Genomic DNA, 22936 nt, shown 5'->3' on the forward strand with positions numbered 1-22936 from the left:
TAACGTCTTTTCTTAAAAGTGGACCTCGGCAACATCTTCCGGACGATTATGCATAGCTTCCTTGGGCCTCAGTATCTAGTTTTCTTATTGAGCAATGTGCAACATTGTTTCTTTTGTTAGGCCTGTGGCGTACCGTTCTTTTACTGTAAGGACACCAAGAAGAGCAGCAAATGTATGCTATCTTCGTACTACTAGTCGTCAAAATAAAGCTTTCTTGACTAGAAGGGCAAGAAAGGTAGCCAGGAAGGTAGTTTGCTAGTTTCGTGACTCTGGGGAAACTAGATTACTAAATGCATGCATTCATTATCAGCCGCTTGTCCCAAATGCAGTCTTGGTGCATTTTATGCATTTATACTACTCATAAAACGCGTTTACCAAAGTCCATATTTAAAATTTTTTTTTTGCGTGTCACAGTGTGGTCTCTACCTCACACTATGCATAATCCATGCATTACAAAGCATACAATTAAACGTACGTAACACGTTACGAGGAACGAGTTACTTCTACCTGTTTACTATTTTCAGTAACAAGTAATGTGTTTAGTTACCTTTTAAAAAGGAATGGGTAATGTATTCAGTTCCTTTTGAGACCAAGTACTAACGAGTAATGGTATCTTGTTACTTCAGAGGAGTAACGTGTACAACCCTGCTTAACCGGCCTTGTTTTTTTTCTAACCTGTGCATACGTCTATAGGCACATTGCGCTGATGTTCGCCTCAAAAGTAGCAGCACTATTTCTGTACAATTCAGTGGTTTTGTGTGTCATTTCTATTGTGAATCATGCCATGCTCATCAAGGCCTCCTGTCGTAGCATTGAACTTGCACAAGTGTCAGTGCACTCACCGTGGATACCAACAGCCAGGATTATCATGACAGGTTCCCACACAGAGAAGGTGGGATGGTCTTGTTCCGGAGGCCTTGTGGCAGATGGGTACCCGCTGACCTCAGTGAAGGTGCAGTTCCCGAATATTCATCAGCTCTTCCTTAATTAAGCACAACACTGCCATTCCTTCGAGCGCCTCGGTAGAACGCCGGAGATGTATTTTTGAGGAAGCGGGGAAACGTAAGCGATGAAAACTTGAAGAGGCAGCTACTGCTTTAGTGCAACGACTACTAAAAAAGAAAACAATGAACCATGAAACAAACCAGTCGTGCGTTTGGTCGTCACAGTAGTGTGAAAGGTAACTTCATACTTTTTGGGTAACTCACGCGTTCATTTTGAGAATCGGTAACGAGTAACGTATTCAGTACTTTTTTTGGGTAACGTCTACATGTCTGCATACAATGTACACACACTGTCAGAAACCACTGTGGGTTTGGGCTATTTGAGTATGTTCATGAGACTGAAATGCCGCTGCGCCAACTGAACACCACCTCTATTGGGCAGGTGGAGTAGGGGCGACAAAGGAATATGCCCAGGGTACGGCAAAAAAGGCACGTCTTTTGCGCCAACCCCTTTGGTTACAGTTTGTACATCCCTGTAGGTGAAAAGGTGCAAAGGGTGGTCTGGTGCCACACGCAAGTGAGCGCGTCGCAGCTGTGCTGAACGAGTGGGCTCAGCTGTTGGGGCGAAATCGGTGGCACTGTGCACAGTTGTGGACGCACATCGTTGCATTAGGTAAATTCGCTTGCAGCAGCGAGAGAGACGCGGTCTGCTCGCTCACAGGTGTGATCGCCAAATGTTAGGTACGGCTTATATGTGAGCGTAGAGACTAAGGAGCAAGCTAAGGCATGGACTGGCAGCCAGAAGGGCTGGGCTGGTGGGCTTTTGCTGGCGCATGAAATGTGCGGCCGGACGGTAGAGAAAGCATTACATACCTTAGGCGTCCTGGAGAGCGTCCCCCCACTCCTTCCCTCGCGCTCCGGTGTGAGGTGGGTTCAGGTCCCTTTCAAAATGGGCCAATAAGGCGAGGTTAACCACAAACCAGGACAAAGTGGCCATCGCGCTGACCGTGTTTTGTCACGCAACGGCCGCTGGCACCTACACTTGTGAGGAATTTGAAAGCTCTCGCTCGGCCCTATGTAGAGGCTTCGGAGCGAGGGAGGGGAGGAATCGCTGCGCTAATGGCAACAAATCAAGTGATCGTGCAATGGCAGTGGACGCTAGGATTCCCATGACAGGAACCCACAAGCAGGAGATTACAAAGTTGGGGTGATACGTCCATGTCGTGAGGGAATGCCTGTGAGTGTTTATAAATCAGGCCGATTCTTCATGCCTTTTGTTGCCCTGTTTGTGGAGTTTTCTTCCTGTAAGTTACATGGGTGTACCGGACATTTCTGTTAAGGGAATTGTTAGAACAGTTACTCGGCCAAATGTCATTGCAGCAAAGCTTCAACTTAATTTTCTCCACTACAAAGGATTTCTGATCTACACTGGCCATAAAAGGTAACACGCAGAAATTTCCTTGTCAGCGAAAAAATTTGCTTAACCAGATTTCTGTGGAATTCAGCTAGCCAAAGGAGATTGAAGTAAAACTTATTCCCCTGTGTTTCGTGGCAACATTTTCATGGATTTGTGCAAGAGTAATAATTTCACTTGTGTAAGCACCGGGCTGTCAAGTAAAAAGTGAAAAAGAGAAGTTTGCTGAATGATTTTGAGAATGCCTGGTATGGAGCACAGTAAAGGGCGTGTTGTTGTGTGGCCAATCACTGACTGCCAATCATCAGATTGCCAAACAAGGGATTAAGCACTCTGTGTTTAGTGATTACTGTAACTGCTCAATCCTGATATGCATCTTTAAAGGGACGGATAACTAAATAGTATTATGGAGTGCATGCCTTTTAGCTCGTGTGCAAGCCAATGTTTTGCAGAATGGAGTCGGTACAACGAATGTCTGAATAAACTGGAGGGGAAATAATTTTAATTTTAACTAAACTTTTTGAAATCTAAAAGGTGGTGGTACCTCATTTCAAAAAGCACGAGTGCAACTACTGCGCCAATTGCGCCATTTCGATACAATTTCATATTTTTGAGCCAAGCTGCTCCAAAACCATGAAATTCGTTTGAATTGCGCCACGCTGCGCCAAAACGCCCTAGTAGGTGCAAAATTTCCCAGTTTCCCAAACTTAGTAGGGAAAAAAGGGTGTGTTGGCAACATACCTTAGGTTCATTTATCACCCAATCCAGTAGTGCAGACAGCGTTTTATACACGCAGTCCGTACTAGCCTATGCCACCTATGCCACCTCTGGTTCACTGGCAAAGAGACGGCGAAGGGACTTCAGTTCACTGTAGAACTGTACCTATGCCGAAAGTAAAGTCGCTCTACAGCATATGAAGGGACTTCAGTGCAGACAAGTGCTTGGCCTGCCACAGGTACAGCGTAGACCGCTTATAACGTATGTCGCAGGAGCCGCAAAAATCCGCACTATAAGCGGTACCGCACTATAACCAAAACACGCGCGAGTTCAACCACATCGCCACCTATCTCTCAAGTCAACCTATATTTATCATCACTCAAACGCACAGCACTTAAAAACGAAGGCACGGTCTATATTTCGTATTATTTTTAACATCAGCCGCTGCTTCAGGGCAAAAGTGCAGTCTCACAAACGGCGAGCGCGGCTTTAACTTCCGTTGTGTTTGTTTTGAAAGACCATGGCTGCGTTTTTAGCGTCTATGAACAGATGCCGCAAGACGCGATAAGAACGCCAGCGGTTTTTTTTTTTTTTACCCTACCTTGTGTTCACGATGCCGAAGGCGGCTGCTTATCAGCGCAACGTATGGTGGTGGAAATCTTTGGCTTCGCGCGGCTCGAATGTTCGGAAAGGGAAAGAGCGGTGGCTTATCTGCACAGCGTTCTAAAGCGTGAACCGCGTGGTAGATTTGGTATCGCGAAAACGTGCAGTGCACGCCAGCGCAGATACAACTGGCGTGGTGTGGGCGGCACGGTAAGAGGCGGCAACATGGCGTCGGCACTGCCCGTGAAGCGGTGCAGGCAGATCCAGTAAGTTCCAGCGACCGCTTCTAACCGCTCGCTGAAATGCCGAACAGGGCACAAGCGAAGATGCTCATGCAAGAAAAGAGCTAATAATGTGGGCGAAAAGTGGAATATAAACTGCCATCCACGCTGCTTGTGAAAGCGCCCATCAAGAAATACCGCGGTGGTAAGCCTAAACATCTCTGGCGCGGCTAGCCGGCTCGGAGCGCTTCGAATCTCCCGGCATTAGGTACGCGTCTCCCCATTGGTGCAAGTCGTCAGGCTCCTCCCACTGCCACGCGAAGAAGCCACCGCGAGCGCGGAATCGTCGATACGAGCACGAAAAAAAAAAAAAGAAAACTACGCGCAACGCCGATGTGCACGAGTCGTGCGCGAAAACGGGCCATGCGGTTCACGATTAATAAAATAAACTTGCCGCACGCGGATGGGGAGTCTGTCGCTATCTTCCGAGGTGCATCAAGCAAGGTCAGTTGTGGTTATCAGGTACGCACGAACTAAAGGGTGCCTATTTTTTTTTCTTTGGGTGTCTACGTTAGAGGAGGGCAAGGGGTGCACGCTGCGTCAGATGGCCGATTTCATCCTTTCTTTTTTCTTTTGCTACCCTAAAACGATGCCTCAGCTGCGCCGGTCGATCAGCAGACCCGCCGAAAAACCGCACTATAAACGGTATTGTGCTTCGGCCAACCGCATCTTAAGCGGTATGCTTATGCATTGAGTTCTATGGGAGGCAAACCGGTGGTCGCAAAAACCCGCGTTATATCCGGTCCCGCACTATAAGCGGTTACGTTATAAATGGTCTACACTGTATATCTGATGAAAACATTCGCCATTGGACGTCGTTATTGCGCTGTGTGGTGGAGCGCTGTTGCACAAAATGCCATTAATAAATACTCATTTTGAACATACTAACTGCTGAAATGCAGAGACTGGTCGACTAATTATTTTGAATTCGGCGCGGATGCCGTGACTTCCTCCTGTTAAATATGCAAAAAGGGCATAGGCGTGACAGCGGCCAACTACAAGCGCACTGACTGAGAATCCAGTCTTGATAAGCATCTTCAGCTATCTGCTCGGAAGTGTGCGTGGTATAATGCTGTTGGCGCCACTGTAAACTACTGCACGCGTTTAGCTAGCCACAACCCAATGGTGGTGTTCGCTGCTGCCTCCTTGGGCATGACTGCCAAAGTGCACTGCGGAGGCGCGGAGTGCGGGTCACTCGCAGTAATGAAAGCAGCTTGTCGTATCTGTGCACGCGGTTGCGAGCAGAGCGTTCGCAAATTCTTCCACGGCAAATGCGCTGCTCCCGGCACATACAGCAAGAACCCGGGCACTGATGCTGTGAGCTAGCAGGCGATGGGCTGCGCAAAATTAACTAATGGTCTGGAAGCCCTGAGCAGGCTCTTCAGTAGCTTACCAAACTAAAAAGATTTCGACGGCAAAGTATTGATGTAATGCCAATAACATCAACACAAGTCAGTTATCTTCTGCTACTTACCTTCTGGTGGTATTGAAGGACAGTTTGTTGCAATTGCTTTTAGTGCTGCTTAAAGCCGGGTGCTGCTTAAATGGCAAAGCTACTTCCTATGCACTTAGGTTAGGACTGGCCGTTAGTGACGGCACTTTGGAGTTCACATAAAAATATCATTTGCAGTTTTTATAACATTCTCTTTTGTGTGTATGTTTGTTTTTCTTTCTTTGCTTGATGCTTGACCTTGTAAGCGGTTTAAGTGTTTAGATGAACCTGCTTTTTAGGCTGGCACAAATACGCCTTGCCTTGCAGCTTTGTGCAGGGTTCGTTGGTCACTTTTGCAGGACCTTGTGCACTGAAGCTAAAGTGCCTCTCCACGGATGTCTAATTGGGTGCACTTCTTTTGTGATAAAGTGCTCCAAATTTGGGATTTGGAGCTCCAAAACCAACATTTTGCTGCTCCAGAAATTGCGCCATATCCTGTCTGGGCTGTTGCACCGCTGCTGTTGTTAAACCTCTCTTCATTTTCCTCTTTAATGGGGGACACTGGTCTTAAAACACCTTCTTTTAATTTTCAAGTAAACTCTGTGAAACTTGCCAGTCTTGCTGCTTTTTTCCCCACTGATTTCAAATATGCTATTATTTTTGAGTCAGTCAATTAGTTCCTAAGACAATTAGAGATAATTAGCCATTTTTGGTCAAAAAGTAGACAAAACAGTGGTAGTCACAGAATGGTAATCTATATATTTTCCAGTACTATGTATGAACCCTGGTTAATGCAATAATCGAAGCAGTTTTTGATGCATCGCTTGGAAGTAATTTTACAGCTTATTAAACCCTGGTGGCACCAGTGGCAGGGAACCATTTTGAATGCCCATTTCAAACAGTGAAGTTTAATGAGCTGTAAAATTAGTTCCAACCGATGCGTCAAAAAACGCATTCCCTTATTGCACTCACCAGGGTTCATAGTGTTGGAAAATATAAAGACAACAGTTTTATGACCAACACTGTTTTGTCTAATGTTCAACCAAAAATGGCTAATTATCTCTAATTATCTCGAAAACTAATTGACCAACTAAAAAAATAAGGTCATATTTGAAATCAGTGGGGAAAAAAGCAGCAAGACTGACAAGTTTCACGAGATTACTTGAAAATTAAAAGACCTTGTTTCAAGGCCAGTTTCCCCCCCCCTTAAAGAAGAACCTCTCTCTTTCTCTTTTTGTACCCAAGTATAGGTGGTAATCGTTGAAAAGTTTAGCTGTCAATTTCTTCGCTTGGCAACACTGGAAACGGCCACAGACACGGCCGCTGTGCCACGGACATGGCGCGGCTTGGGCCACTGCGCCCGCACACTGAATAAAAGAAACACCGGTGTGTGGCGTCTGCTCTGTTGCAACCCGATTCTCAACGGTGGCGTCAACAGAGATGTTATTAAACGCACTCACATTGGACTAGAGGCAATACTTTGCGTTCGTTGAGGTAGAGTTTGTTAACATGCGACACAGTCATGTGTGCAGCACAGACAAGTACCGCCATCCTGCGGAGCCTGACGTAACCAGGGACGGCGCGCTCACACAGTTGCCTGCATGCGCGCCTCGCCAGTGAATACAAGCAATAGGATGATGTGGATGGCAGCCGTGTTCAAGCCTCTTTCTGCTTCACCGTCCCAGACGCAGATGGCGAGACAGCGGGGGGTGAGTCGTACGAGGAGCTGACCAGCGTGGCCAGTGCGCTGGACAAGTGGCGGGCTCTTTTCCCCACGGACGAGGAATCGTCCGGCAGCGCCTGCCGGGAGACGGTGGACATCTTCCTCACCAAGATGCTACAGGTGGCGTGTCAGACATCTTCCCCGTTTGAGATTTGTCGAGGAGCCTGTTGGTTGGAGGGGCAGCTTTTCAATGTTAGGAGTTGTTGGTCGTGGCTAGAATGGGAGAAGGTGGCAATGCAAGTTTTAATGCGCAGAACAAAGGCGGGTTGAAGTGATTATAGTTTGTATTTCATGCTGACATTTACTGCGCCGCATCACTAGCCATGGCATTGCGCTACCAAGTGAAAGGGGATGGGTTGAATTCTAACAAAGTACAAGGTTGAACTAGTTAGATAGTATTTAAGGAGTGAACGGCACAACCAAAGACTATGGATGGGAAAAAGTACACGGAGAGAGTGGTGAGTCGGGTCTGTCTCCCTGATGTACTGGGCGGGTAGCCCACCTCTTGCGGTTTCAACATTTGCCAAGGGATCCGTTGGGTACAGTGGCTCTGTTGTTGTGCCTTAGCAGCTCTAAATTTTAGCTGGCCTGGAGGGAAGTGGGAAGGCGAGTTTTAGGGAGCGCAACAAAAGCAGCTTCAACAAACTTCATAAAATATTCATTTGTTTTCTTAAACTCTTTAAACCGGGGTAACAGAGTTGGCTACCGAGACGTGAGGGCTTAATTAAGAGAAAACGGGTCGCTCAATTGATGGATGACATTAGGAAATTTGGTATGAAAGAACGAACGAAGGCAACGCAAGACAGGAACAGTTGAAGAAACACGCAGGAGGCCTTTGTCCTCCAGTGGACACTGTGTGGGCCTCACCTCTGTAATGCAGTGCAGCCTGCCAAGGTGCCCACCATGGGTTCGAGCGAGCCAAGCCGTAAACGGCCGCGGCGGCCCTCGCCACACGTGCGCAGTCACCCCGTGAAGACGAAGTAGCTCCTCAGAACGTGGTTTTATTCCGGGTAATCCACGGTACAGCAACCAGCCCTGGTATTACACTCCTAGCCCTGGGGCAGAGAGGGGGGGGTACCCGTCGACCGTACGCTTCAAGCCACAGAGCCCGACACGCAGGGAGGGTAATCGGCAGCTGTTGGTCCAGTGGCGTAAGCCACCGAAGCGCTGTGGGTGATGGGCCCGGCTATGACCGGAACCGACCACCAGACTGACTGAGAAATCCAACTCCCGGTACGTTCGCTGACCTCACGGAAGTGAGAAAACGGCGGTCGCTCAGGCCGAAGCGAGCGAGCAGCGTGCAAGCACGAAGTACCTGTCGGAGTCGGCACCCAGCCAATCTCTCCCGGTCCGACCGAAGCGCGCTCCCGCCGCTGCGAGCCCTTCGGCGGGGCCACTACGTCACGCCCCACGTGGCCCACGGACCGGCGCGCATTGGTCAGCCCGTACCCCCTTGCAGGGAGAGGGCGCGGGGGGCTATCGTCGCCCCTCTGGGAGAGGGGATCGCGAGCTAGCGTGCTCGCGTAATTGGGAGTAGCCCCAATTAAGATCCCCACAACTGGAAGCTGATGGTGATGATGAAATTTGCTCAGGGCTCTATACAATTCCATGTAGCAGCGTTTGTTGAAGTGCCTCTTCTCGAACCTCTCGGCACAAAGCCAGGAGTTTTAACCAATGAAATAAACACTGGTGGTATCGTCTTTCCAAGTAATATCTTCAAGTGAAAACTACTTTCTTCTGCACTGCAGTTCCATCTCTCCTGAAAAAAGAAAAATGAAACATAAATAGAGGAACACAGCTCTGGCACTTAAATTCAATGAATGAGGATGCACTTCAAAGTGTTATACTGGATTTGGATTCCCAGAGAGAGCAGCCACGATGAGCCAGAGAGAGCAGTTTTGATGAGCACCACAAAAACGGGTCCAACGCACTTCATAAAATGGCCATTTATTCTCTTAAAAAACGGCCTGACACACGGGTACTGGGAATGCCCGCTACAACCTCCAAGACTGAACGACGATTGAGGGCTTAACCATGAGCGGATAAAGACCAATTCACCCCAAGGAGCACTCTCGCCGTAGCAGCTGACATTGTTTTTCTTCTATTGATCTTTACCCCCGTTCTTAATCACCCGTTCCCCATAGTTGGGCTACGGGTCCTCGTGTTCTGTATTAAAGGAGCCATGAAGAGAAAATACAACCTCGTGTAATTTGAAAGAACTAGGATTCAGTATCTCACTCAGCTCCATTACAGCCACAAAAGATGTTTTTTTAAAGGAAAAAAAGCAAGAAATATTTAAAAACTTTCAAATTTTGCGCCACAGTGACGTGTTATGAGCAACAATGACGTCATACGGGCCAACAATAAAACATACTTTTCAGTGCGTTAACTGCACGTTAGCATTCAAGTGATGCGGTGAAATGGAACTAAAGGCCCCATTACAGGCGTCCAGTCATGTGTCATTGCGACAGGTCAGTTAGGCGGCCGCCAATCGCACAAACAAGGTTCCGTGACGTCATAGAAAAGTTGCGGGAAAGTGGCTAGGGGGTCGCAACGGCTTCACACGTTTTCTTTAATATCTCCTCCGTTATTTGTTCGAAGATTGCGATGATATTGGTATCATTGTTATCGCGACTAAGCAGTCTTTCTAATAAACCCAACTTGTATTTTGTCTTCATGGCTCCTTTAAAAGTTCTACTACAGTGTAGACCATTTATAACGTAACCGCTTATAGTGCGGGACCGGATATAACGCGGGTTTTTGTGATCACCGGTTTGCCTCCCATAGAACTCAATGCATAAGCATACCGCTTAAGATGCGGTCGGCCGAAGCACAATACCGTTTATAGTGCGGTTTTTCGGCGGGTCTGCTAATCCACCGGTGCAGCTGGGGCATCGTTTTAGGGTAGCAAAAGAAAAAAATAAATGATGAAATCGGCCATCTGACGCAGCGCGCACCCCTTGCTCTTCTCTAACTTCGACCCAGAAGCAAAAAATAGGCACCCTTTAGTTCGCGCGTACGTGATAACCACAGCTGTCCTTGCTTGATGCACCTCGGAAGATAGCGACCGGCTCCCAGTCCGCGCGTGGAAAGTTGTTTCTATTAATCGTGAACCGCATGGGCCGTTTTCGCACACGAATTGTGCACATCGGCGTTGCGCGTGCGTTTTGTTCATGCTCGCGTCTACGATTCCGCGCTCGCGGTGGCTTCTTCGCGTGGCAGTGGGAGGAGCCTGACGACTTGCACCAATGGAAACGCACCTAATGGCGGGAGATTCAAAGCGCTCCGAGCCGGCTAGTCGCGCCAGAGGTGTTTAGGCTTAAGTCCCTCGATCAGACGAAGGGACTTTAGTTTAGGCTTACCGCCGCGGTATTTTTTGATGGGCGCTTTCACAAGCAGCGTGGATGGCAGTTTATATTCCACTTTGCGGTCACATTATCAGCTCTTTTCTTGCATGAGCATCTTCGCTTGCGCCTCGTGCGGCATTTCAGCGAGCGGTTAGAAGTGGTCGCTGGAGCTGCCTGCACCGCTTCACTGGCTTCACGGCCAGTGCCGACGCCATGTTGTCGCCTCTTACCGCGCCGCACACATTACGTAAGTTGTATCCGCGCCGGCGTCGCCGCGCCTGCAGCGTGCGCTGCACGTTTTCGCGAGAAATCGCTCCATGCGGTTCACGCTTTAGAACGTTGTGCAGATAAGCCACTGCTCTTCCCGATCAAGCGAGCCGCGCGAAGATTTCCACCACCAGTACGTTGCGCTGATAAGCAGCCGCCTTCGGCATCGTGAACGCAAGGTGGGGTAAAAAAAAAAATCCCGCTGGCCTTTCTTATCATGTCCTGCGACGCAAAATACGCAGCCATGGTCTTTCAAAACACAAACACAACGGAAGTTAAAGCCGCACTCGCCGTTTGTAAGACCGCGCTTTTGCAATGTGTGAGACCCGGCAGCAGCGGCTGATGTTAAAAATAATACGCAATGAAGACCCTTCCTTCATTTTCAGGCGCTGTGCGTTTGGGTGATAAAAAATTTAGGATGACTTGAAAGGTAGGTGGTGATATGGTTGAATTCGCACACGTTTTGGTTATAGTGCGGTACCGCTTATAGTGCGGATTTTTGCGGCTCCCGCGACATACGTTATAAGCGGTCTACGCTGTACTATTCAACTGCTTAGTAGTTTTTATTTCGTGCAAACTTCAACGGCAGTGGACTAGTGACCAAGGCATTGCACTAGAAAGTGGGAGGTGGTAGGTTGGATTCCCAGTCATGGCAGCTGTCTTTACAGTGCAGCAGCAGAAAGACAAAAAACACCTGCGCATTTCACATTTTGGTGCACATTTTAAAAAGCGTTATTTATTGTAATCTAACCAGTAGCCTTCTGCCATTGCATTTTTTCTTGTCCAGGTGTAGGCTGATGTTTTTGCAACTTCAAATTCGTAATTAGGATTGGGACATGGGTGATTTTCTGTTGTGTTTGGTCTTGCTAACTGATGAAAAATAGTTTTTGGGTTTTCCTTTGGTGTGGTGTTCCATACTGCCATAGAATTCAAAATTTTTACTACCAAATCAGTGGTCTTTCAGAAATAAGACTTTGCGCAGCGAAAGACACGGATGTTGAAAAGAATGGGACTGAAGCTATCCCGTCTTTTTCGCCATCCGTGTCTTTCGCTGTGCAAAACCTCATTTCTGTAATACGAACCAACTTGCCCAACAACACGTCTTGCAGTGGATTTTGTTCACCGCATTTGACCAAGAAAAGCATCAGCGGGCAATCCATGTGGCGGTTAAAACTGGTTGAAATGGAATTGTAGTTTTCATTACTCTTCAGAATGAACAAATGAATGAAAAGTCTTTATTGTAGTATGGCTGTTTGGCCTAATAGGGAAGAGGTGGGGTGGAGGAGGGGAAAAAAAGCAATAAAGATTGGCTGGCGATTATGATATTCCCTAATGCGATATTTGGGCGCAGCGGCAGTGTGTCAGCTGAGGCAGCACTCACTCGTGGGTTCTCTCGATGGCAGCTATGGTGAGCCTCTGCGTCGGCGGTGCGAGGCGTGTCTCAGGAAGGGACTGCGAACTGAGTCTCAAGCGAACGCACATGAAAGTCACACGCACACCACCCTCACCGTTTCGCCAAGTGTCGCGCCGTCGAGGCCCCCTCCCCTCTCCCACCGCACACTTTCGGAGAGCGCTGGCTCACGGCACCACGGCGAACCGCCCTCCCCTCCCAATTTCGCGACACTTTCCTCCTCTGCTTTCTTTCACTCGTAGGTTTTCCCATCGTTCGCTTTTTCCTTCACTCGTTGGTCTTCCCATCGTTCGCTTGGTCGCGACGACGGCGACGCGACTCAGCCCAGAGGCGGCCACCAAAGGGCTGAGTCCTAAAAGAAATTCAGGAACTTTTGATGAATTCCGACTCCAATGAAAGTCACAATGATGAAGCAGCTCAGCTAAATGGCTTGCCGTGCGAATACAGCAAGGAAGAGCCCCTGCATCCTTTGAATTCAGAAAGCAGAGGACACGCGACGAACGGAATTTCTTGTGGAAGAAAAATTCAAGCCTGAATAGCATGCCTTCGACCCACCTTCTTCAGGAATCTTCAGGAATAAAAATGTTTCCATGTCGTGCAGCGCATTGTAGGGATTCACTAGCGCAAAATTTCCTTGGAAGCAATGCTAAAAAAAAATGGCAGGGGATCTGAAGCAGTCAGAACAAAAACTCTGCTGTGAAAGGGTTAAAGGAACCGTGCAACACTTTCTGAGCAGTACGAATAAACCTGCACTACTTTAGATTACACTGCCAGGAATACCTGAGCCAAATATTGCACATGCACATGAAGCAGTGAGCACACAAATTGCTGGGAATGGCACAAAAAAACCAACCGCGCTCTCTCTTCGATTTCCCTCATTGTGCACGACTGGCACCACCGTGATGGTCCTACTGGCTTTTACTGGTCAACTTCACTGCTTATTTCTCACATTTCCTGTGACGATCCGTCACCGGCGTTGTGTACAAACCTCTTCTATGCCTGAACCTGTACGCTCAGTTTTGGTGTTTCTGTTGTGGTTTGAGTGCATGCGGAGTTTGAGTGACGAACTCAATACTCCCCTTTCATCGAGACCACTCAACAACAAACATTTATTGCTTCGGAAAGGTCCTACCAGCCTGAGCGTGCGCTTGCGAGCAGGCAGCCGTGCCTGCTTTTTTGCTGCACCAGACCGGAAATAGGCCCCTCCGTGTTGCGGAGAAAAGGAGAAAACTTACCAGCCTGTGCTGTATCAAAGGCTGCCATAGAGAATGCCACAAGCCGCCCCCTTCTTCATTAGAGAGCATGCAGCTTTCATCGCGCAGTCTGTGGTCGAGTTGAGAGAGAACGATTATGCGCGATTTCTCATCACGCAAGCTTCAGTGATAGTGGGTGGATTTTTATAATTCTTGTGGGAAGAAATTGCTGGGACAGCAGACTTTACCCCCACATACATTCCGAGTAGTCGATGGTAAGTGCTGCAGGGTCCCTTTAATATCTCAGTATTTGTTTGAAGTTTGCGATGAAATTGACCTTACTGTTATTGCGACAGAGCAGTCTTTCTAATGAACAAAACCTGTATTTTGTCTTCAAGACAATCATTGCGGTCATGAAAAAGGTCTGTGCTCTCTTCTTTTGTCCGCAGCTTCTGCTGAGGTACGAACGTGCCGACGAGGCGGAGGAAATTGCGGACGTCTACGTAGACAGTCATGGTGATGACTGCCTGCACGCCCTCCACTACGCCCGTGCTCTCTCCCAGGAGCTGGAGAGGAGGCACGTGACTCAAGGGGAAGAATCGCCGGACACGACGTCTTCACATCAGGTGGAACTGCTGCAGGTGAGTCGCTGAACAGTTGGTCGCGCGTATCTGCCCAGTTCACTGCAGATGCCGTCGGAAGGTGACAGCCTTCTGCCATCCCTGCTATGTAACTGCCTCTCTTCACTTCCCTGCCCTCCTCTTAAGCTGTTCCGCTCCTGTCTTGTCCCTGTCGTGATGAATGCAGTGGAAGTTTTCTCGATTCAATTTTGTAGTGGGCACGTGGCTCACACGCCATCTGTTGTTGCGGCATACGTCTTTTTCTTCATCTTGTAGTTCTTGTTCTGCTTGAAACAGCACAAGCCCGCATCTGTTTTGTGTTTTGTTTTGTCCCACTTCTCTTCGTCACTGTCTTTGTGTGGTTTTTTTTTTTTTTTTCATTTGCTGTAGCAAAAATTGAGCCAATATGTGCATACCCTGCCTAGAGCAGGGTTTGTCTCAACAGTAGTTGTCTAGTTGTCTCAACTGCTGTTATGAAGAAATGACGGGAAGGATTGCATGGAGAGTCATGAGCCTCAAGACATGGTTACAGAACACACGCTCAAGCTATGTTCGGAAAACCAAACGTAGCTTTGTGACTGAAAGATTACCGTACTTACCCGATTCTAACACGCACTTTTTTTCCGGAAAAAACTCCCACCTCCCTTCGCGGGAACCCCTGTGTAGATGCGACGCATAGGGGGTTCACGTTGCAGCGTTGGACATTGGAGGAACGGTGCTGGAACGATGGAGCGGAGCGGCGCAGGCACCGCGTTTTATAGCGCGCATAACGGTAAGGGGACGCGCCGGCGCCAGTGCGTCTGCCGCGGCTATGACGCAACACAATCCAACACAATCCACTTTAATCCAAGCCAATCCAATCGAATTCAATCCAATGCCCCTCGCGAGAGAGTGTTCGCTATCGGAGAAGAGAGTGGGTGAGCGGCGGAGAGCGTGGCTGGCGCGGCGAGGAGAATGGGGGAGGGGCGGACGCCGACGCCGCCGGATGCAGGGACAAGGCGAGTGAATGAGATGCAGTCGCATCTAAAATAGGGCGAGAAATCGCATGCGCTTTAGAATCGGATACGAAACCAAAACTGCCGAAACAGCAGAAATTTCGTCCCACCCATCTCTATCGCCATCTAAAGATGCCGCCAAAGCTTTTATCAATGATTTTTCAGATGAAGGAAGCCTAGGCGCATAGGCTTTTCCATCGGCGTTCACACAAATCATCAAATCGTTCCACTTGCGCGCTTGATAACAGCAATGGCAGCAGCGGCAACGAAGGTGCGCTGCTTCCAGGAGTGGCTTACGAGTGGCACTTACGCGTTCAAAACACGCAGTCGGCTGAAGCGTACGCTTCTAGAGAAGGTCGAGAGATGGGCATGTGAGGCGTGGTCCACGATCCCATCGACCACGGTTGAACATTCGTTCAGAAGTGTGGCATCGTGAACGTGCTTGATGGCAATGATGACAAGATGCTGAGGTCAGAGGAAGGCGACAGGGAGCTCTCGGAAAGCGACGAGAAGTGAGATGAGTGAGATTACTTCGGGACATAAATTGGCCGTTTCTTTCGCATTCGTTTTTCTGGGTAACAAAGTTCTGTGCGCATTCGGAGGTGCAAGTTTTCTTGGTGTTTTTGCCAGGAAAATCGGGTGTGCGTTAGAATCGGGTAAGTACGTTAAAAATTATAATGAAAAGGACTGAGCTTGATTTTTTTTTTCCCCCCAGGCTGTCAATACTGATAGTATTAAAGCAGCCATGAACACAAAATACAGCCTTTTTTGCTTTGAAAGAACTGATTGATTGATTGATTGATTGATTGTCGGGTTTAACGCACCGACACAATGCAGGTGATGAGGCGTGCCGTAGTGGAGGGCTCCGGATTAATTTTGACCAACTGGGGATCCTTAACGTGCGCAGAAAGCTCGTACACACGGGCGTTTTTGCTTTTCGCCTCCATCAGAAAAGCGGCCGCCGCGGCCGAGAATCGAACCCGCGACCTCGTGCTCAGCAGCGCAACGCCTTAGCCACTGAGCCACCGTGGCGGGTCATCAGAAGAGGAGTGACACAGGGCGGCAAAGAGCGCGATAAGTAGTCGTGGATAACGGTGCCACAGCCCATTATGGCGAATCACTGCTCTGCACTTCTGACAGCTTTCACATTGAGGGGAACGGCTTTAATTTTTTTAGGCCATCTGCACGCATATATGCATATGCATTGCTGGTGAATTGGGTCACAGTTTTTCTTATGCCTTCTTATTTTAAGGCGGAGGCTTTAGGTGCCCCATTCGGTGAAAAACAGTTCTTGTTTTTGCTGTTGTTGCAAGGTAAAGAGAATTGGTGGCTGCCACAATTAGCGAATGAAGAAAGCATGGGATTCTCTGTGGGATTTGACGGAGCCCAGTGGGCTACCACTGAGCTATCTTTGCATGTTGCCAGTAGCAGAACAAGTTTTTGTTGCTGTTTTCTTTTTTGTGGCACACACACTTGAAGGGATTGACCGAAGGGATTGGCCTTTGGGTATAATGTGGCTGCTTCACAAAATTCACAAAACTGGGAATAGGAAATGTAAAAGTTCCAGGATACTGCATGTCGCGTGGCACCTGAATGTGATGGTATGTGAATATTCTCAGGTGTGCACCAGCCACACTGAATCCTGATTCTAGGTAAGCTGTGGTGGGTGCCATTATGCTTGCTGAGGTAATGCATGCCATTAGACTCAGAAAAAAAGAGTGAAGAAACGTGCGAACACGTTGCAGCAGAGAAAAGGCTGGTCGAAGCAGTTTTCAGCAAAAGGCAAAGAAATGGAAACGAAAAAAGCGAGACAAATACAATGTTGCAGAAAAGGTGCTGTTGGATAGGTATTGCCACTCTTTTGCCTTCAAATCATGTAAGCAGATTTGTGTGCCCAAAGGAATTTCTTTTTTGCCTTTCATCAGCACGTATGTTGTCACTTCTTTGTTCGTAGTCTTTACACTATTTTCGGGACGGTACAATGATAGCGTATGCCACAGGCCTGAGCCACTGATGTGCCTCGTCGAACATACAGTAAGAGTCCTGTCTTTGTTACTCAGGGCTGACTGTATGCTATTTTTCTGTACACCAAAGTCTGTGGGATGCGCTGAAAGGATTGCCCCGTTTTTAAACTTCAAGTGAATCCCATAACTCCTATCTGCTTTCTCCCAGAGGATCTGTGAAGCGGACCCCACGGATCCCCAAGTGCTGGATTACGTGCGTCACATTGAGCGGTCCGGTAAGTACCGGTCTTACATCTCCCCATTTTCCATGTGCAGTTGCCTTCCATCTGTTCTGGTTGCGTGTGGGTGTGCATGTGTGTTTGTTTGTAGCAGGTGCAATGTAAGAAGCTTAAAAGGCAGCACTTTGGACTAAATTGAAAGCTAAACCAAACTTAAAAGACTTTCCCTCCTTCAAGAGGCCCTGTGACAAAAAATGCAACTTCGTTCCATTTGCCAGAACTAGCCTGTAGCAACTCACTCAGCTTCTTTCCAGCCATGAAAGACGTGTTTTAATTGAGAAACCACAATAAATATTGAAAGGCGTTCAAATATCGCAGTACAGTAATGTACAGTCTTTGTCAAAATTTTGTGGGCCACGGCGACCGTGGCCGGAGCAGGCGGGCAGCCGAGCAGGGGCGCTGCGCTTGCTGCTGTCGGCTGGTTGCGCGGCTAAAGAGAGTGAGGGGAACTTTCGCGCTTCCTTTCGTACTATCGCTGGCGTGATAAGTGCATCGGGGCTGGTTTCTCAGAGTAGGCGCACTCCGCTTCAGCGCAGGCACTTTGCGCAGCACTTGTCCCGCCTGGACGCACTACAAAAGCAAGAGCAAAAGTTCCCCTCGCTCTCTTTAGCCGCGCAACCAGCCGACAGCGGCAAGCGCAGGGCCCCTGCTTGGTCGCGCGGTTGCTCCGGCCACGGTCGCCGTGGCCCACAAAATTTTGACGAAGACTGTACCTACTGTATTTACTCGCGTAATGAACGCACTTTTTTTCCCGTAAAACGGAAGCAAAGTTGGGGGTGCGTTTATGATGCGGGGTAATTTTCCGGAAACTTTTTGGGAGTGATGAAAGAAGGGCACAACGAAACAAAGTAATCCACGATATAAGCTACCTCTCGCAGTAAATACATGCGTACACAATTGGCAAACATGCAGCGTTTTTGTTGAACTACACTAGTCGTCGTTTTTCAAGATTTCACTTCGTACTCCATAACCTTTAACCTGAAACTGGCCGTGTAACTGACATTTCGACCCATCGCCGACTGAAAAGGGGAAGACGAGCATAAGAGCAAGCAAGTAATAAAGCTATCCCGAAAGAAAGTAGGGCTGAGACGCTCAGCTGACTGCACCGACTGAGCGTCGTTGTGATAGCTGTCCAACGACGCCGCGCCGTAGTGTTTGTTCGTTTTTACTCCGAGAGATGACTCTGGGTTTCATGCGCGATCATCATCAGAGGGAGCGAGTACAGTTGGAAAGCTCCAGTACGGCCTTTCGTGGGACCTCTGGGGGGTTGGAATGTTGGTTGTTGCGTTTATTACACGGGGGAAAACAGAAACCTAATTTTGACATATAAAGTTGGGGGTGCGTTCATTATGCGAGTGCGTCCATTACGCGAGAAAATACGGTAATAAGGGCCAGCAGCGAAGACGTAGTTATGTAGTTACCGCCATGTTAACTCTACATTAGCATTCGAGTGAGAAGATCAAGCATATCTAGAGGTCCCGCTACAATTGCCCAGTCATTCTTTTTGTGCGGGGGGGGGGGGGGGGGGGGGGGGGGGGGGGGGGGGGGCTTGGCTCGGCGGCCACTTCGTCTCGCACACAAGGCTTTGTGATGTCGTAGATACTTCGATGGGAAGTGGCGGGGGAGTCGCCACTGCTTCTAATGTTTTTTCTTAAAACCTGGTATCTTTGCTTGAGGGTCACAATGAAATTTTTATCATTGCTGTGGGCGACAGAGCAGTGTTTTTAATGATCCAGATTTGTGTTTCCTCTTCACGGCCCCTTTCAGTTCTGAACGCTTGCCAAGCTGAGCGTACGCTTTTAGTAATCATTGCTTGGATTTGGTCGTCGCTTTGAACCGATAAAGAATGCCTCCTTAGCCTTCCCCTTGTTTAGTGAATTGAGTAGCAGACACATTTCACCCCTTATTTAAAGTCTTGAGTGTTCACAACCTCTAATTGCCGCCTAATGATACAGGTAGTGTTTGGCCGACTCGTTATGTAGGTACGTACTGAGCCTTTTTTAGATTTGTAGTGCTTCATCGTTGTTTAAAGTCTCCCATGTTATTATCTGACCTGAACTTAGCGCGAATTTTGAAAAGAAAGGAGGGGGGGGGCATTGATGTAGCGAAATGCAATTGCAAATATAAAGTGCCTCCAACAGTAGATGAGTTAGCTTTCAAAATGGAGCAATCGACCGCAAAGGATGATCTGTGTTTGTGGTGTTTGCTAAAGTGCAAATTTTCAAGTTGGCATATTTTCAACTGGGGTATCCATGCAGGTTTGCATGTTTCGAGTACGAAGCATGAGACCCACAGTTTTATCTGCGGTTCCGTTTTGCCACAGTCAGTGGACTGCTCCATTTTCGCAGCTGTGATGATGATGATGATGATGGTGGTGGTGGGTTAGCCCTAATGAGCTGCCAACTTGCTGGACTCGGCAACAAAGTTGAGAACTTGATCGTGGACTGTTTGTGAATATCGAGTGTTGAATACTTTCCGGTAGCTCTATTTCAGTCAGGAAAACTGGGTGATTCTCAATTACCTCAGTTTATGTGTAACTTGCCCCCCCCCCCCTCGCACTATCAAATTTCCTGGGGCCACTTTGAGACCCATCCAATCGACAAAACAGAAGTCCCAAGCAGAGATGTGCTTTCGCTTATCCGGTTGCACAATGTTCATCACTAGAACACAAAGTTATAAACCAGAATAAGGGCACAATAGTAGTTGTATATTTGGAAAGCCATATTTTTCTACTCTATTATTGTGACTAAGACACGCGTCATTTCGACTTCCATGGAAAGAAATCGCGCTATTTGTGTATTCCGGTTCGCATTTCATTTGAATGTACAGCACTTTGTTATGGCAACTAGTCTTGCTTTGTGTGTCGCTTTGGCTGACATAATATGCAGAGTAATTGGCTTTTGACATTTACTACATGCCGCTTATAGGCTTGTCTTGGCTGTAGAATGAGAACTGGCTTTCGTTGGCTGGTTAGCTTGGTACCACCCCTGTGTTGTATTGGCCCCTCTGCAATAAACTGTGAACTCAAAAACAAGTTTCGAGCCATTTTCACACTATCCCAGAGAGAAACAATAGGGTTACAGGTGGTGAGTGGCCCATTGTCTGTTTAAGTGAAGGACTTCAGTTGCATCATCCAAAGACATATCTAAGGGGATGGGGCCAATTTCAGTTTTGGGTTTTATGTGCTGAGAAAAGGAACAGTCGCGGAACTGGGTGGTTGATGAGGACAGAAGCCCTTCTGTCCAAGAGAACACCTGAAAGCAGCCGGGGTGAACATATCACATGCAGAGGGTTGTAGGGTTTTCAACTTTTTGATTTCCATGATTTTTTTTTTATCTTTTCCAAGGTAACGCAACAAAGCAAAAGCAACATAGGCTGGCTTTTTGTAGTGTCTCAACCTTTTTTCTGACTGACTCTTCTGAATGGCTGCGTAACCTCCGTAACCTCTGCAACAAAATACGCCTGGTTAAAATGAGTATTCTGGCCTTTAAGCAAAATACCAGGCAAAGCACTATTAAGAAGTAGACAAGGTAAATCTTTTTTTTTGTATGGTGATTTATGACTTGAATGTGTGTGGTTCACCACTTCCCACAAACGGCTTAAACATTCAGAAGTGGGTGCTGGTGTAAGCTTAGCAATTTCAAACGAATAGGGAAAGAAGTGGCCAGGTGACGTCAACGGCTGCTGCCATCTAAAATTTCAGGTGGAACAATGAGAATCTGGTTCATTGTGCTTGATGTAAGTTTCCCCTTCGGTCTGTTTTCACGGTTACCCAAATTTCCAGACTTCCTCCGGAGGGCAGTGCTGCTGCTTTCACAAAGGGAGCAAATGAAGGCGTTTATTATTGTTCACTACAGCAGGCCATTGGCTACTCCAGGGGTTCTCAAGCATTTTGGTCCCAGGGAACCCTGCTAAGTTCCGTTAAGTGCCAAGGAACCCCCCCCCCCCCTCCCGCCATTTTTCATTCCGTTCATGCTACATTAACGTGCAATAAATTCAAAAGCAAGCAAGGGTATCGTTTTTTTTTTTCTAATCGACTTTACGCGAATGCGTATGCTAGCGGCACCTATCTCCAAACAGGAGAAATGCGCATGGGGGTAATATAAGGCCGAGATTCAAGTGCAATAAGTTTAACCACGCGGCCCGTTTCCGGAGTCTGGCTGGCTACAAGCTGCTGGCGAGATTTATTGCGCAGCTCGCGCGTTTCTGTTATGCGTCGAGATGTGCTTACTGACACTCGGGCGTGAGTAATGGAGGTTCCTTAGATCGATCGCACCTCAAGTTCACCATACAAGACTTTGCGACTGCGGAACCAGGGAAAATTTATCAGTAATTTATCAGTGGCTCGCGGAACCCTGAGGAGGGGCCTGCGGAACCCCTAGGTTCCGCGGAACCCACTTTGAGAAACCATGGGCTACTCCATTCTGTCATAACATCTTTGAAATGTACGCAGATAGCAACCACGGTGTTTTATTTTGTCCCAGAGCAAAGTGGAAAGGAAACGGTGACCCTCTAGTGTGGCAGGGCCCTGTTTACCCCAGCTGTTTCATTCGGTGCAATGAATGGGAAATCTGGGATGCAATGGGGTTTTGCTGCTAGAAGTGTCTGTTCTGTAAAGCCTTCGTTGCCCTATACCAGAGTGTTCTGCTCCCTTCAACTAATGTGCCTTAGCTGTGGCTGTAGAAATGAAACAAGACTTGAAGAAGGTTGGTGTCGTGCCACATTATCCACTCATTAAATGTCTCTTCTCACCAAACTCCTTTGTAAGTGATCTGAACCACACCAAGTGGGTTAAAACAGTTCTGAAGCATTGCAGCTCTCGCTTTAAGACTCTGCCTTGTAGTTTAGTTGAAGCACTGCCTGTCCTTCTTATTTCTGCCTGCAGAGCCAGGGGTGGAAGGTGTGGCGGAATGCCTGAGGCTTCTGGCCGACTTTGTGGACTGTCCCGACAACCAGGACAGCGCAGAGGCCTGGAGGATGCTTTGCCGCATCGCAGCATGCAGCTCCAAGAGGTGGGGAGATGCGTTCAGTTACCCGCACTAGCTTTGCATGGCTTTAATTAAAGGGGCCGCCGGGAAGATGAAGTACAGGTTTGTTAAATTTTGACAAAACTAGCCTTTGGCCACTCCCTCAGCTCTGCTGCAGTCACAAATGATGTCTTTTTTAACCTTTTCAAGGTCACGGACGTACATATACGTCCTCTGCAAACACCTTCAAAATGGTCAATAACGTATATGTACGTCATCACTTGTATGGTTAAAAAGCGCGCTTTTTCGCCAACCTTCTCTTGCTTGGCATGTGCTGCCACACTGCGGAAATACGTCAAATTATTTTCTTGCGCCGATGGCTCTTTTTTTATTTTTTTATGATTTACTTCAGCGGTGCGCCGTCTATCGCTCACGCATCTGGCCGCGCGTCCGTGCGGGTGCAGCATCTGGTTTCGGTATCATCCTCCGGGCGCTTCCCGCTTTTTGCGCCCGCGAAACTGGTGTCTATCTGATTTCGATCTACTCAAAAGGTGCCGGCTTGTTACTCTCTCATTTTTATTTCGAAATTTTCTTGTGTTCGTCATGAATAAACCACGTGTATGTAACAACACAAACGATTTTTTTGTCACTTTATGGTCACCCTAAAAAAGTTACGACAATTTTTTCTCGAAGTAGATTCATCCAAAGAATTTTAATCAGCAATAACAAAAATCGAACCTGGGGGTCGTATTTGGTAAAAAAAATTCGACCGTCAAAGGG

The 22936-nt window shown here is 47.9% G+C and overlaps 1 protein-coding gene across 1 annotated transcript in view; it reads left to right on the forward strand.

Annotated features, from left to right (window-relative positions):
• The window catches only part of LOC144141842 (uncharacterized), a 52375-nt gene that overhangs the window by 23439 nt on the left and 6000 nt on the right, over window positions 1-22936 (forward strand). The window contains exons 7-10 of the mRNA XM_077673329.1: window positions 7077-7234; window positions 13782-13973; window positions 17120-17186; window positions 22075-22201. Coding sequence (XP_077529455.1) covers window positions 7077-7234; window positions 13782-13973; window positions 17120-17186; window positions 22075-22201 — 544 coding nt within the window. The remainder of the gene's footprint in view (window positions 1-7076; window positions 7235-13781; window positions 13974-17119; window positions 17187-22074; window positions 22202-22936) is intronic.

This window comes from Haemaphysalis longicornis, unplaced genomic scaffold (assembly GCF_048455015.1).
Source record: "Haemaphysalis longicornis isolate Haplotype H1 unplaced genomic scaffold, Haemaphysalis longicornis Haplotype H1 scaffold_6, whole genome shotgun sequence".
Lineage (NCBI taxonomy): Eukaryota > Metazoa > Arthropoda > Arachnida > Ixodida > Ixodidae > Haemaphysalis > Haemaphysalis longicornis.